This window comes from Pipistrellus hanaki (assembly GCF_964339955.1).
Source record: "Pipistrellus hanaki genome assembly, chromosome: 8".
NCBI lineage: Eukaryota > Metazoa > Chordata > Mammalia > Chiroptera > Vespertilionidae > Pipistrellus > Pipistrellus hanaki.
Window position 1 is genome coordinate 61,769,841 of NC_140510.1, and position 16,656 is coordinate 61,786,496.

Sequence of the window (16,656 nt, forward strand, 5' to 3'; positions counted from 1 at the left end):
GGACCCAATTTTAATTGATTTCATTCCCACTAGCAGCCCTTAGAAACCAAGCAGCGTTTATCTTGGGGGAGGGTTTTTCATTTCCACCAACAGCTCAACAGTTTTTTAATTCCATTTTAACCAATGAGAACCTTGTAATGCTTTTTTTAACCTCTCTCAATTAAAAGAGTACTTAATATATGAACTATTTGTACTAGCAATTTCTCAAAAGTGCTAGGAAACCACCCCCACCGCACCACCTTAAAAAAAATAATAACCTAGCTGAAACCAGTTTGGCTCAGTGGATAGAGCGTCGGCCTGTGGACTGCAGGGCCCCAGGTTTGATTCCTATCAAGGGCATGTGCCTTGGTTGCAGGCACATCCCAGGTGGGAGGTGTGCAGGAGATAGCTGATCCATCTTTCTCTCTCATCGATGTTTCTAACTCTCCCTTCCTCTCTGTAAAAAAATCAATAAAATATATTTTAAAAAAAATAATACCTAGTGATTATAAACATTGGCACTGGATTCAGGATGCCCACACAACAACAACAGATCCAGGCTTCTCTACTTATGAACCTTACCTCGTTCTGCCTCTGTTTCTTCATGTGCAGAATGGGGGATCAAAGCTGTGTTCCTCTCAAAAACTTTTGAGGGAAATAAATGGGTTTAGAGGAACGGACATATAGAAACAGATGGACACTGCACTCAGCCCATCCCGCTTCCGTGGGTGGATATCGGTGTCCGTGTGTTACTTTAAGGTCTGGAGTCGGTGTCTAGGACTCCCGCCTCCCGCTTAACGCCCGGGCGCCGGCCACTGGCAGGTACAAGACGTTGGGCGGGGTCTCGGGCCGGTCCTGCCCCCTCCCCTGCCTCCAGCGCGCGCCTTCCCGCGCGGGGTTGGCTGAAGGTCGTGGTCCCCCGGGGCTGGTGAACCCAGGATTTGAGCGATTTGACGAGCAGAAACGCCCTTCCGTAGGTAAGAGAGGCCCCGGGAGGGTGGATGAATGGAAGAAATGCGTGATCGGCACTCCCCGTCCCCCAGTTTCGGGCGCGCAGTGGCGGCGGGTTGGGACGGGTCTGGACGCGCTCGCGGTCCGCCTCCCGCCGCGGGGAGCGCCCCTCCTGCCCGGCGCGCATCGCCCCGGAGGTGTGCCCGGACGCTCGCCGCTGCCTTCCCGAAAGGCAGGTTCATGACAGCCCGCATTCTGGTGGCGAGCCCGCATGCCCGACCCAGGAGAGAAGCCTTGGCACAGAATTGCAAAGCCCCATCTGAAACTAACGAAAAGGTCCCGAGTGCGGAAAGAAAGGGCGCTTTGAAGCCTAGGGACCAGGGCTCCAGGGCGAACTCCTTGCACTGAAACTGAGAGAAAGGTCATCGAATTGGGTGTAGAGCAAGTCGGTGTTGCTGCTGTTCGGATGCAAAAGGTTTGGGCTTGCCCAGTGCTTACAAGACCCGAAAGGGGGAAAGAAATCTGAAATAGCATGGCTGACATGTACACATAAGGAACTATTTGACATTGAAATTGGGACTCAAAAGAACTGTTGGCCCAGAAAGGAAGGCTCTACAGACTGATTCATTTGCCTCTCAGCGTAACCATTTTGGCTTGTCTCAGTTTAGGTTCTTACAAGGGTATTTCTTAGATCACATGATCTCACATGTTTAGAGGAAATAATGAACAACATAAACCGATGAACAAAAACAGACCCAGAGAAAGAGAAGCACCGAACAGGCTTTCAAACCTCAGGGAAAGTAGGGGAGGATGGGGGTAAAGGGGAAGAGGTCAACCAAAGGACTTGTGTGCATGCATATGGGCCTGGCCAGTGGCCATGGAGGGGAAGGGGAGGCGAGGGCATATGTAGGGAGGGGTTTGGCATGGGATTGGGGGGATGAGGACAATTATGTGATACCATAATCAATAAAAAAAATAAAAAAAAATAAAAAAGAAAACCATTCCTGCGTATACCTGAGCACATTAGTGTCTCCTAAAGTCGGGAGGGAGGTGTGTTTTCAACAAGGTATATATTTTAAATAGAGCAACACACGACTAAATTCCGATATGTTTTCCTTCCAACTGTCTTAAGAGTAGCTGAAATGGACAGAAACATGAATTTTGTTCGGGCATTGTTGGTTATAGACCAGCAGTAGTGATTTAAGGTTGGGGAATGGTAAATGCAACTCAAGCATGAATATTCAGAAATAAATGTATCTGGCCTGTTGTCCCTTAGCAGTTTATGTGAAATTATGAACTATGAATTATTTACCTTTCTGAAGTTACTGTCTGAACTATGTGTGCCCGGCTGTTTTCTTCCTGGTTGAGTTTGCCATGTGAGGGAGGAGAGAAGGCGGCTGTACTGAACGCATAGTGTGTGCCAAGAACGTGACGGAACAGTCCGAGACAACCTTGTGAGATGGGTGTAATTATCCACCTTTTCAGAGGAGGCTTAGAGAGATTAAGTACCTGTCACAAACAGGGATGGGGCAAGAGGAACATGAACCTGAAACTCCAGAGTCACGCTCTTCTTCCCCTGGACCACATTGTCCATGGAAAACCCAAGCCTGGAGGAGAAAAACCAAGCCTAAATCTGGGAAGGTCTGCAGTGAGATGTCAACATATTAAAACTGATTTGGGGGTTTAACAACGATTAGCAAATCATTTAGATTCAGAGGAACCAGTTGGAGGTTATTTGGGTGGGCTGAGGTATGGTGAATGGTAACAGGCATTGGAAGAAAATTCCAGAAAAGAATAAAGTCAGAAGTCTCAAACAGATATAAAAATGAACACAAGCAGGGTAGAGGGGGTCATTGGTGGGCAGAGAGGAACATCTATAATATTTTCAACAATAAAGATAACTTTTTAAACAAATGAGCATGTATTAAAGGTTTTATTAACTCATTAGAGGTCAGGTGCACAAAATTCGTGCATGGGGGTGTTTCCCTCAGCCCAGCCTGCACCCTCTCCAATATGGGACCCCTTGAGGGATATCCGACTGGCCATTTAGGCCCTATCCTACCAACCTGTCCCAGCCTGATCATCCCCTAACCACTCCCCTGCCAGCCTGATTGATGCCTAGATGCTCCCCTGCCAGCTTGTTTGTCCCTAACTGCCCTCCCCTGCAGGCCTGGTCCCTCCCAACTGCCCTCCTCTTTTGGCCATCTTGTGTCCATATGGGGGCAGGATCTTTGACTACATGGTGGGAGCCATCTTGTGTGTTGGGGTGATGGTTAATTTGCATATTACTCTTTTATTAGGTAGGATTAGTCAGGAAGCTGGTAAGGATACTCCAACCAGATCAAAGAAGAATCCAAAGAATTGGTAGATGTATAGATTAGGAATACTGAAAGGCAGGGAAAACTGGTTTTCCAGGTGGAAGACAGGAAGAGGGTTGTAGCTTCCCTGGATATAACTCATTTGCATGGCCACAGACAAGAATGATGTCACATTGTTATCAGTTAATGCAATTAGCAAAATTGTAAAAAAGCTCAAACAATGCGTAGTTTTTCTGCAAAGGACAAATTTGTGCTCACCCCTCCACATGCACTTGACCAGTTACCACAGCACATTTCAGTGGTACAATGTGGTGAGATGACTTTCTAGCTAAGGTTGTCCACTGGTTCTGTGGTTTTGCTAGAAATATTCCTCCTGGCTCACCTGAGACTCAAGTGATGAAACCATAGACATACAGAAAATAAACAATCTGGGAGGGATGACTAATTCACTAGCAAATGTTTCATGAAAGTAAAAAAGAATGAGGGCATATATGATAAAATTGAATCAGAAGCATGTACATCAAGCATGTCAAACTCAAAGGGTAACACTGGCCATATAAGCAAGGCATGCAGCCCACGGGCCGCGAGTTTGACATGGTTGGTGTACATATTTTGATGATCACTTGAATCTATTCTTTCAATGGTTTTAGACAGGGGATTTCATTTTTTTTCATCTCATAGCACACATAAACTAATTTCTAAAATCTGCGGCACACCAAGAAATATATATTTTTGCCAATCTGACAAAAAAGATAGGTATAATTTGGATTCATTTACACTGGACGGCTATTGTGTTGACTATTGTCATTTTTTATTATTATTATTATTATTTGACAATCTAAAGCACATGTGTCAAACACAAGGCCCGCGGGCCAAATCCGGCCGGCCAGGCCTTGCAATGTGGCCCGCACCGCGCTGTCATCACTGCACTCCGCTGTCAGTTTATGACATTGTCAGTTTATGACTGTTCAGTAAACCATTCGGCCCGCGATTTAGGCTGGATTTTAGATTTTGGCCCCTTCTCTGATTGAGTTCGACACCCCTAATCTAAAGGAAAAGAGGCCAGTGCCCCAGACTAAAGAGTGAGGTATTATATGTTTTAAGAATTCTTGCAGTTGGCCTTAGTGGCTTGTAGGTTGAGCATTGACCAAGGTGCCAAAGGGTTGCCAATTTGATTCCCAGTCAAGGCACATGCCTGGGTTTCAGGTTTGTTCCCTGGTGGGATTCATGTGTAAATAGGTGCCATTCAGCAGGTTAAAAATTTCAGAGTCTAATAGAAGGCTTCATCAACTCAATCTATGTTCTTTTGGGTTTGAACTTACCTAGAAGTATGTTGCTATGAGATGAAAAAGGTTGAATTCCTTGGTCAAAACCATTGAAAGAGTGGATACAAGTGATCCTCAAAATATGTGCGTGCTTCTGGTTCCACTTTATCGTATATGCCGTCATTCTTTTTTACTTTCATGGAACAGTTGCTGATGAATTAATCATCCCCTCCCAGACTGTTTATTCCCTGTATATCTGTGGTTACATGTGTTTTACTTATTTTCAAACATTCATTGGCCAATTGTTTACCACTTATTAGTGGCAACTTATTACCATGTGTGTGTGATGAAGAACAGTGAAGTGTGACTCTACCCCAGCAATAATGGATAAGAAGTTTATTGGCAACAGAAGGTTTGACTGGTTAACCTACGGAATATTCGAGAGCAGTTATTCATCACACCTTTCCATTTCAGCTACAGGTGGATGAAACTGCCATAAAATATTTGGAGATAATCAGTTTTTCATTATTCCCAAGAAGCCAAAAAGAGTAAACATCAATTAACATTGGCTCTGTTTCCATTTTATCAGCCATGGATTGTTTCCAAACTTCACCGGGCCATTCCTGGATTTATCCCACTGTCATCCTCTGCTTATTTGGGTTTTTCTCCATGATGAGACCCTCAGAACCCTTCCTTATCCCATACTTATCTGGACCAGACAAAAACCTGACCAGCACAGAGGTAAGTTAATATCAATATATGTGTGTTAATGTGGTTCAATTTTACCAGACTTGAATAAGATTAATGCACTGACTTCAATGAATCTCATTTTCATGGTATTTGTATTTAATAGAACTGTTCAAACTACTCTTTCCTCCTCACACTTGCAAAAATGGGAAACCAAAATACATTACAGGTTGTGATAAATATTTTAACTTTTGTAGAGTTCTAACATTGGTCTTACTGCATGGGAACCTTTCAGGTCTCCATTGATTTCATGACACTAATCTACATATATAAAAGCCTAATATACTAAGTGTCCAACTGACCTGTTGACTGATCACTATGATGAGCACTGACTACCAGGGGCTTGATGCTCCGACAGGTAGATTAGCTTGCTGCTGGGATCCAACCAATCAGTACTGGGCAAGATGAGACCAGACATGCCCTGGAACCTTCCCATGGTTCCTCCCTGGCCACTGGCCCCAATCAGGACTGGGTAAGATGGCCATGATCGGCCCCTATTGCCAGCCAGGCAAAGGAACCCTACCCATGCACGAATTTTCATGCACTGGGCCTCTAGTCCTAAAATGAAGTTTCTGCCAGGCACTAGAACTAGTCCTAGTAAACTTCCAGGATGATGATGTATAAGCAAACTCTGATAAAGAATTGTTACATCTCTTTAGGACACTTCCTCAGTTTTGAAAAACTATCTGCTAGCATTATCTTCCCCAGAAGGCCAAATTCTCTTACTTAAAAGATCCACCTCTTTTTTTTTTTTTTTTTTTTTTTTTCCTAAAAAGTGCAACAGGAAATGCGTGGCTCAACTGGAGAATTACTATGGGCTAGTTTTATAATCTCCAGCCAGAGTTATGAAAACACTGAAGAGTGTATGGCTTCCCTGGGAAGACTAATTGATGCTGGTTTCCTTGGTGATGGGGTGGCAAGGACAGAGAGGTGAACTTGTGTGTGGTATAAAATCACTTAGAGACAACGGTGCTTCAAGGATTGCCAAGTGGAAGTATGTCGTGGTTAAGGCAAAACAAATGACAGATACAAGTTCAGAATCAGCGAGTGAATCCCAAGGGTCTGCTTCTTCAACCATGATGGACTAGTTAATGTATCCATCCTAAGGCACAGCTCAGTGACACTAGCCATTCAAATCACTGCACTTTCCCTCAGTGTTGGCATTTAAACTCAATAAAGTTGCTGTAGAAAGCAGAAGGGATAGAGCAAAGGCTGGTATGGTGTACCCATTAAGACCCCCTTATCAACAACTTCTTCAGTATTCTCTCCCTATGAATGAACCTTGAAGTCCCATGCATTGCATTTTTTACTTACTCCATGATTTAATCCATCTTAAACAGAGGCCCGAATTGAGACAAGCCAGTAGAATGGGGGGGTGGGGGGGGAGGCTAGGAGGCGGGGGGATTGGGGAGCCCAGAAAATTTGACGAGGAAGGATATTAAGTGCATTTCTTTTTCCCACCCCATAATTTATACCATTATTTACTCTTTGATCTTTGTGTATATATTTATCCAGACCTTGGAAGGGCTGACATTTTTGACATAGGGATGGGTCAAATAAAGATAAAGGTTGTTGGTTTCTTTTAGCATTGTAGCCTCTTTATCTAATATGAGTCTTTAAACAGGAAGGGAACACTATTTTTATTGAATTTATTGGGGTGACATTGGTTAATAAAATTATAAGATTTCAGGCATACAATTCATGGTAAAGGTATTTTTTTAAGACCTGAAAAAAAAATAGAAGTATCTGTTGAGCAATTTTTGACTGATTTACTCAAGTGCATATACATCTACTAATAAACATAATATAGTTCAGATTGTACATACTCTCTTACTGAGATGCACAGAAGTATACAATTTTTTTTTGGGGGGGGGGGGGGGCGTTCTGTTTCCCTAGTGGCTTTCTTGAAAATCCATGTTCCATTCTTTTTCATAACATGAAGAATATCCTATCCAATTGGATACAAAATTTGACATTGTGCAAGCGACATCCCTTAGTGTGCACATGGCTAAGAAAGGTGTTCTTTTCATTTCCTGGTGCTACATGGTCACACTCTCCATTTTTTCAACTTCGCAGATAACCAATGAGATCCTTCCCGTGTGGACATACTCCTACCTGCTGCTGCTGCTCCCCGTGTTCATCCTCACCGATTACGTCCGCTACAAGCCAGTCATCGTCCTCCAAGGCATTAGCTTAATCACTATGTACCTGCTGCTCTTGTTTGGCCAAGGAGTGAGAGCCATGCAGGTTGTGGAATTCATCTATGGGATGGTCACTGCCACCGAGGTGGCCTACTTTGCCTACATATACAGCGTGGTCAGCCCAGAGCACTACCAGAAAGTGAGCGGCTACTGCAGGGGCATCATGCTGGTGGCCTACACGGCCGCCTCGGTGCTGGCCCAACTCTTGGTGTCGCTGGCCAAAATATCCTATTTTTACCTCAATGTCATATGCTTGGTCTCTGTCTCCGTGGCTTTCCTTTTCTCACTTTTTCTCCCAATGCCCAAGAAAAGCATGTTCTTTCATGCAAAGCCCAGCAAAGAAGCACGCAGGCCATTAAGCATGAATACGGAGTTAGATGAACCATGGGAAGGGGCAACACCTGGCCGCCATGAGGAGAAACCCACTTCAGAAACAGCCACCACTTCAGGAAGCCTGGGTGCCGGCCAGCTCAGCAGCCCCAAGCCAGAAAATGTCGCTCGGAGAGTGTTTGTGCAGTGGTTCCAAGACCTGAAGGAGTGCTACTCCTCCAAGCGCCTTTTATACTGGTCCCTGTGGTGGGCTCTCTCCACAGCAGGCTTCAACCAGGTCTACAACTACGTTCAAATCCTGTGGGACTATAAGGCACCGTCCCAAAATTCTTCCGTCTATAATGGGGGAGTGGAAGCTATCGCCACCTTTGGAGGTAAGTATACCTTGATTGGTTTTCCTTTGACGGGCTACCCTCGTTGTGTTTATTTTTCCAGTTGCTAAATTTCTCCATGGTGGTAAATTAGCTCTGTGTTAGAGGGCATGTTGATCTCCTTTCGGATGGAAGAAGCGGGGAAGAGAAAAGAGGAGCATGACACTTCTCTGTTATGAAGGAACTCAGGATTGAACACCAAACAAACACGAGCCAAATTTCTAAGGTTTCACCTCACCATCAGCAAATGTGCTAATAATGCCCCCTGTTCTTCTAGAATTGTCTTCAGTGTCAAAGGCCAACACACAGCTTGAAGCTCAGTAGGAGTTTTATTATTTTAGAAAATGAGTTTAACGAAATGATCACTTGTAGAGTTTTGGTTAATAAAGAAATTGGTTTAGCTAGCGCCCACCTTTAGAAGTTCTAGGCTATACACCAAAAATGTTCACAAGTCCCTTCTGAGATTTAAATGAGGAGAAGAAGATATGTGAGAGTCAGGATTCTAATATCAGAGGGAAATCTGCCTTTGAGCTTTGCTCTACAATAAATATTTATGTCCTGGTAAATGGAAACTTAAATGCCACATAAGACTTTGAAGATATTGTCCAGGAAGTAGGAGATTTCCACACCCTCATTTACAAAAAGGTTCAGAAAATTCATGCGGCATTTGTTTATTATTGTCTCTCTTTTGGGAGACTTCAGTTTAACTGCCGGAAACCAGCACCGAGCCGAATGCTCCACTGAAATGATTTCTCCTGTAGCCAAGTTCTTGAGGGAAGAACAGGTGTTTTTTCCTTTGCAACCATAGTCTTTACTAGAACAAATGTGAAAAGGTTAATTAATCAAATGTCAGTAATTTGAAGCATAAATATCTCTCATTTTGCTAAAGAGAACTATAATTACTAACCCTAATTATAGTCAATTATTCAACCTCTTAATATGAACCAATGTATATTTGCTCACCCAAAATCTCAACTAAATTAGGCCAGATCTGAAGAAGTTAAGATGGGACTAGAATTAAGATTAAGAGTAATAAAGATTAATCTTATTAATTATAATCAGTAATTATAATATATAATAATTATATAAATAAATGTAACATAAATATTTAAATAGCATGTAAATATAATAAAATATAAATATTAATAAGATAGCCTAAAACTTACTACCCAGTGCAACACATCATTGAAAAAAAAACTTACTATACAAATGATAAAGAAAGGCAAATATGGATGGGCCAGGTGTACCCAAGAGCAATGGCTCTTCCTGCCCTTGCATGTTGTGTTGAATAACTGGGTTTATGTCTTACTTCTCCCCACTGAGCCGTGGTTAGGACCTTGGCCCTTCCACCTAGTACAGTGTTTGGCATGTAGATGATATGCTAATTAAAAGTGTGGCAACTAAATGATTGAAAAAATAGGAAGTAAGAGAGGAGGTTTCTCAAATGTGGTTGAGAAAAGGATAAGTCCATATTGGTGGATTGCACTATTTTCACAAATTTTAAAGCAATATATTCATCTTCTAGAATATTACCTGAGACCTGCGCTTTTAAGAGACCAAGCTGATATTCACGTGCAAAGGCAACATGTTTGATCTTTCCTAATGCTTCCTTGTCAGGGGCCGTGGCTGCCTTTGCAGTGGGTTATGTGAAAGTCAACTGGAACCTTCTGGGAGAGCTGGCCCTGGCCATCTTCTCAGTGGTCAATGCCAGCTCCCTACTTCTCATGCACTACACAACTGATATCTGGGCATGCTATGCTGGCTATTTGATGTTCAAGTCCAGCTACATGCTACTTATAACCATAACAGTGTAAGTATTACCAACCATTTCTGGCCACTCCTAAAACTAAACCATATTCTTTCTCTTATAGTCTTATAGGACCTTTGAGAACTTCAGAAGGATTTTAATCAATTGCAATATTAAATGTCGAATACTTCATATTATATTAGACATAATTAAGCCATCTTTTTAGTTAACTATTTGCTGTCTGAATATTACTAAGAGTAGTCATCAAGAAAAAAAATTCCTAACAGGACACGTCTTGATGGGTAATCACATCCCAGGCACATAACGTTTTTAGTAAAAGGTTTAATTTTTACCTTAAGTAAGCCCTGTCCATTGTTTCTGTGCATCTACCGTAGTTAACACACTTTTGAAATAAGCCATAACACCCTCAAGAGGCATATAATCTTGTTAACTGCCCTGTAGTCCAATCTCCACCTTACTGTCTCCCACCTGCATGTAATCTTCCTTCGTCTCCTCCTTACGTTCAAATGCATGAAAGAAGCTACAAAAACTTACTCTCCAGAGCATTTGAGATCTTGCTGGCAGGCATATATGATCTGATTGGTTCAAATAAACTCATAAAAGTTCTTAAAAAAAACTCTGTAGGTTCATAAAGCAAGAGCAATGACACATTGTCAGGTTGTAGTTTTTTATTTCAAGCAATTTTCTATAATAAGGTGTGATGAAACTTAATTTTGAATAATTTTGTTTAGGTTTCAGCCCTGATTTCACTTGGTTGTTGGCATAATACCAAGTGTATATTTGAAACAAAATATTCTCAGCATGTTATAAAAAGTTGTATACTGAAAAATGTAGATGCAAATATTATAAGAAATAAATTCCAGAGAGTACTTTTTATTTTATTTATTTTATTTTACTTTTTCCATCACCACTGCTTCCCCAACAATCTCCACACTGTTGTTCATGTCCATAAGTTCTCTCTTTTTCTTTTCTGTTCAATCCCTCCACCTCCACTAATACCCTGAGATGGTTATTTTTTATTAAAAACATTTAGTTCCTCATATAAGTACAAAGGAAGCTGACTATCAGGAAATGTATTTTAGTAGTAATAAAAAAAGATAAATATTTAAATTTATTGTTTTTTAAATAAATCTTTATTGTTCAGATTATTACAAATGTTCCTCTCTTTTTTCCCCCCTCCATTGCTCCCCTCCACCCTCTGCCCTTTCCCCACCCCCCCATTGTCCTCATCCATAGGTGCGCAGTTTTTGTTCAACATTTAAATTTAAAAAGATAGAAACAAAAGTTTTATCAAGTTTTGTTTTTTAATTTGTGAAAAGTATTTGATAAGCAATTGACAAAATACATAAATATAAGCACCCTGGAAAAAGATAAGGAAACAAATGAAAAAGATAGCAAGTTTTGTGTGTGTGTTTTCACTGAAATGAGTCAATATAATGAATCAAACTCATGTGTCTTGAGTTTCTTTTTTTAATGTTAGCATTTTGTTAAGGTAGGATTATATTATTTCTTTTCATTGTAAGCATAGTCAAAACACAAAACCTTTGCCTGCATTCCAGGGGGAACAATAAATAACATGCATTTTCCGGTCTTTCATAAGTGTTTTGTTTCAAAATCTATATACTTATTACAAATTTATTACAGATTTCATTGGACAACCAGTTATGTTGTCCTCTCCAAACTTTGAAACTGTAAATACAGACAATTGACATTATAATGAGTAAATTTCCAAAAATTTCCTCAGATTAGGTGTTGCTTGTGTTTTTTATAAAAATTCACTATACAACAGTATCTAAAATCAAATTGCATCCAATATTCTGAAGTTATGAGAATTTAGAAAGTTTAGGTTTAATTTCTGGAAGTATTAAATCGGGCAGGAGAAATTTTGCCATTTTTTCTTTATTTTAATTAAGCCTCTAACAATATTTTGAACTCCCTTTCATTGATCTTCCTGTTTGTCTATACTTGGGAAGATTTAGATAAGGATTACTGTTAACAAGAAATACAGAGAACAGACTGACAGCTGTTTGGGGGGCTGGGTGAAAAGGTGAAGGCAATAAGCAATACAATACAAATTAGTTGTAGAATAGCCATAGAGATGCAGATTGCAATGTGGGGAATATAGTCAATAAAGTCGAGGTAACTGGGTATGGGCCAAGTGAGTAACTGGGGCAGTGGGAGGACCACTCTGTAGAGTACGTGGTGTGGAATGGTATTGAATGTAAACTGTGGTTGAAAAATAAAATAAAATAAGATAAAATAAAATAAAACAAATGTTTTCAATCTGCAATAAAAGACACTGCTTTCTCTCTTTTTTTTTTTTTCTTTCAATTACAGTTGACATACAATATTATGTCAGTTTCAGGTGTTACATCATAGTGACTAGATATTTGTATGCCTTATGAAGTGATCACCTGGTAAGTCTAGTACTCACCTGATACCGTGCATAGCTATTACAATATTATAGACTAAATTTCCTCTGCTCTACATTCCTGTGACTGTTTTTATAACTGGCAGTTTGTGTATCTCAGCCCCTTTCCCGTTTTCACCTGTCTCTTCAACCCCCATCCCACCTAGCAGACTGCTTTCTCTTTTGTTTTTGTCTTTTGAAGCTAAGAATCCCATGTATGCTCTTTTAAACACCTATCCCATGTCTAATGATAGATTTCAGATTGCAGTTAATCTGAGCATGGAGCGGTATGCCCTGGTGTTTGGAATCAACACCTTCCTGGCCCTGGTGGTTCAGACCATCATCACCGTGGTCGTAGTGGATCAGGGAGGGCTTAACCTGCCCGTCAGCGTTCAGGTAAGCTGCAGCACTGCTGTTCAGAGTTGGTGGGAATACAGAATAACTAGGTCATCTCAAAGGATTTTACAACGTTACCACTGCAATACTTAAGTTACTCGAATTCCTTGGCTAGGCAAATTTTAAAATAAGAAAATTTCCTAATTATCAGTATAACACACTGAGTAGTTTTGAGCAATAATCACAATAGAGGAGCATTTACTCTTGGCTCTAAAAAACATCATCAGGCAACACGTCATTGTGTCCCCATATGTCCCCATTGTGTCCCCATATCCCTCCTACCATCTAGAACCTACCATTCAAGGTTTATTGGAATCGAACAAGGTTTATTGGAATTCACTGAGGGACTGGCAATTAGCCCAATTTCACATTTTACATTTAATCTGAAAAAAAGGGGGGCACATAAGGTAGATAAGAAGTAACTTCAGTGTCCAAAATTTATTCTTGGAGATATTACATATAGCATTCTCTACCCTCCAAACATAGACACACACAGATCAGTGGGATTTAGTCTTTTTCCACCATTGGCAATCTTATAATTTGTACCAAGCAACCCTGGCTCCAAAGCCCACACTTTTAGTTACTGTATTTTTAAAAATATATATATATTATTGATTTTTCACAGAGAGAAAGAGAGGATAGAGAGTTAGAAACATCAATGAGAGAGAATCATCGATCAGCTGCCTCTTGCACACCCCCTACTGGGAATGTGCCCGCAACCAAAGTATATGCCCTTGACCGGAATTGAACCTGGGACCTTTCAGTCCACAGTCCGACGCTCTATCCACTGAGCCAAACCGGTTTCAGCTTTAGTTACTGTATTGCTTACACTTTCTTTTATATATATATATATATATACACACACACACACACACACACACACACATACATATATATATATATATATATATATATATATATATATATATATATATATATATATATTATTGATTTTGTACCGAGAGGAAGGGAGAGAGATAGAGAGTTAGAAACATCAATGAGAGAGAGTCATCGATCAGCTGCCTCTTGCACACCCCCTACTGGGGATGTGCCCGCAACCAAGGTATATGCCCTTGACCAGAATTGAACCTGGGACCTTTCAGTCCGCAGTCCAACGCTCTATCCACTGAGCCAAACCAGTTTCAGCTTTAGTTACTGTATTGCTTACACTTTCATACTGGGTTCTTCTACTAGTAAGATGGGAGCAGAAGAAAATATTGTGCAAAACTAAATATCCCATTATTGAGATACTGGATCTCAGGTACCCCCTAATCCAAGCAAATCAATAGCATCACTATGAATAATCAATGACGGAGATGGTCACCTTTCATGTGTGTCTAATTCTATTTGTTTTTCTACAGTTTTTAGTTTATGGGAGTTATTTTGCTGTCATTGCTGGAATTTTCCTTATCAGAAGCCTATACATTATCTACTCAGCCAAATGCCGAAAGGAAGTGCAAAGCTCTGCTACAAGTCAGAGCCACAGATGAGCCACGCCCAGGGGGACCAAGAAATGCCATCAAGGGAACAAAGCCCTAATCTTACGTCAACCACTGCAGGTTCTTAGCGAGGGCTGTGCTGGTCACCATCCCCGGGGGCCATAAATTGACAGTCTTCGCAAGTCTGGATGCCAGTGGACGTTTTCAAAACCACAACAAACTCTCAGCTTTAGACCAGATATCTATATGCCCAGCTGAGCTGGATGCAGTTGACAAACAACAATTAGTCTCAATTAAACAACCCATTTTGGAACCCCGCCCCCCCTCCGGTGAATAGCAGTGACTGAAAAAAATCTGGCTTTGATCACTTGTAAATACATGCAAATGGCTTGTTTCTGTGCCCACTGACCAGGACTGCTACTTGCTAAGCAGTGACTCACAATGAGGTCCTGGAAGGGAAGTTCCTCATTTGTGAGCAGAAGAACTAACTGAACTGCCCGTTCTTGCTTAGATATTTATCTTACCGAAACGTGGAACAGTTTTGTCACATGAGCCATTTTCCCTCTTCTTCCACTAAGTGTATTTCTGTATAGCACAGTTCTCTGAGAGAATTGCAAGGTTTGGTCTCATTTCTAAGGACTCCACTTTAATTAATTCTGATAGCCTAGCATTAGGAGCCAGCTTCTATTTGATAATATCACCCTTTAATATTTTTTATGTTGGTGCTCTCCTGAGCTTTGCTGTTGAAACTCTACCTCAAGACTAGATTGACACTCCTGGTATTCATGTCATGGTATTCATGTCAATTTCTAGTGGTGCAAGGAGAGCCATGAGCTTTCTTCCTATCATGATCCCAGATAGATGTTTTAATGCTATGTCAGTGTACTGGCTGTTTAAAAGAGAAAACTTAAGTAGAATTCCCAGGGAGTTCTATAAGTATTCATAAATAAGAAACCACTGATGGGCGAAGGGAAATGCCTAATTTTTAAATGGCAGAGACTGTACTAAATAAAATAATGTGGCTTAGCCGGCATGACTCAGTGGTTGAGTGTCGACCTATGAACCAGAAGGTCACAGTTTGATTCCTGTTGAGGCATATGCCCAATGTGGGGTGTGCAGAAGGCAGCTGATTAATGATTCTCTCTCATCATTGATGTTACTATCTCCCTCTCCATTCCTCTCTGAAATCAATAAAAAATAAAATAAAAATGTGTGCAGAAATTTTAAAGAGTCTTTCTCATTTCCTGTTAAGTGCTGAAAATTGCCTGAGCTTGTCTTTCCTGTGAAATTTCAATAGAGGACACTTTGAGCAGTAGAGGAACAAATAAAAAGATTAAACAAAGATGCCTGGACCGAAGCAATAGTCGTTTATTTAGGAAGTTGGTCTGGATTTAGTGTGAAGCACAGCTTGTGATTGTGATTACACTGCCCTCTAGTGCCTGATCTCCAAAGAAAGTAAATCTAATAAAATTACTACAGAAATCTCTCCTTTCCAGCTTGCAGCCAAAGAGTTGACCAAGACTGCTATTTGCTTGCTAAGCAGTGACTCACAATGAAGTCCCCAACCAGCACATTACCTGGGAATTAGAAGGGAAAATTCTTAGCCTCCCACCCCTCCCCCACCAAGCACACGAGTAAAGGCTCGCTGAATGAATAAGTGGAGAAAGACCCAGCTATTGGTGTTAGGACTTCAAGGCATTCTAAGGTTTTTCTACCAAGTTCCTCAAAACTCTTCCAACCTCTACCCATTATTCAGTTCCATAGCTCCTTCCACACTTTTAGGTATTTGTCACAGTAGCACCCCACTTTCCAAGTACCAACATTGGTATCAACAATTCATTAATCCTTGAGATTTCTTGGATCCAAGGGAAAGGTCATTGCAATGAGGCCCTAGTCCTAGCTCGTAGCATCTAAGTACGATAGCAAGATGAGTGATGTGGCTGTTGAAAGCATCCTAGGAGAAAGCACAGGTTTGTGCAATCATCATTAAAATGATGAGGCTACCTGGTCAGTGCCTATTAACCAACACTGCTGGTTAGAAAGGGTAGGGCATGCCCAGCCTGCGTGGCTCAGTGGTTGAGTGTCGACCTATGAACCAGGAAGTTGTGGTTCAGTTCCTGGTCAGGGCACATTCCAAGATTGTGGACTCAATCTTCAGTGGGGCTCATGCAGGGGGCAGGCAATCAATGATTCTCCATTTATAAATATTAACTTACATTAAAAAAATCATAAATCATACTTATTTGTCCTTTGGTCAAATCTTTACAGACTTCCACTATGGGGACACAGAGTCATCTTAATTAGGTTCTTTTCCAAATACACACACACTCTCCACCAGATATTTTACTAATCCATTTAGGTTCTTCTCTAAATAGCCTAATTAGTGAACATTTTCTTTATGTGATTTTGATATTCCAGCTTATCATGACTCAGTACTATTTTTTTTATCCATATTACTTAATTACTTAAATGAGTTTTCCA

General features: G+C 41.0%; 1 protein-coding gene across 1 annotated transcript; it reads left to right on the top strand.

Moving 5' to 3' along the window:
* The first annotated feature begins 871 nt into the window (after window positions 1–871).
* Window positions 872–15,387, top strand: SLC19A3 (solute carrier family 19 member 3). Its single transcript, XM_084891839.1, has 6 exons — window positions 872–956; window positions 5,103–5,254; window positions 7,337–8,165; window positions 9,780–9,972; window positions 12,595–12,736; window positions 14,098–15,387. The coding sequence occupies exons 2-6, from the start codon at window positions 5,105–5,107 to the stop codon at window positions 14,224–14,226; spliced, it is 1,443 nt and encodes a 480-aa protein (XP_084747965.1). The 5' UTR covers window positions 872–956; window positions 5,103–5,104; the 3' UTR covers window positions 14,227–15,387.
* Window positions 15,388–16,656: the final 1,269 nt, after the last annotated feature.

Excerpts from the sequence above, each read along its gene's own strand:
- SLC19A3 (XM_084891839.1), top strand. The coding sequence starts at position 5,105 with ATGGATTGTTTCCAAACTTCACCGGGCCATTCCTGGATTTATCCCACT. Across the intron at positions 5,255-7,336 it reads AAAACCTGACCAGCACAGAG|ATAACCAATGAGATCCTTCC; the intron begins GTAAGTTAATAT and ends TCAACTTCGCAG. Across the intron at positions 8,166-9,779 it reads AGCTATCGCCACCTTTGGAG|GGGCCGTGGCTGCCTTTGCA; the intron begins GTAAGTATACCT and ends CTTCCTTGTCAG.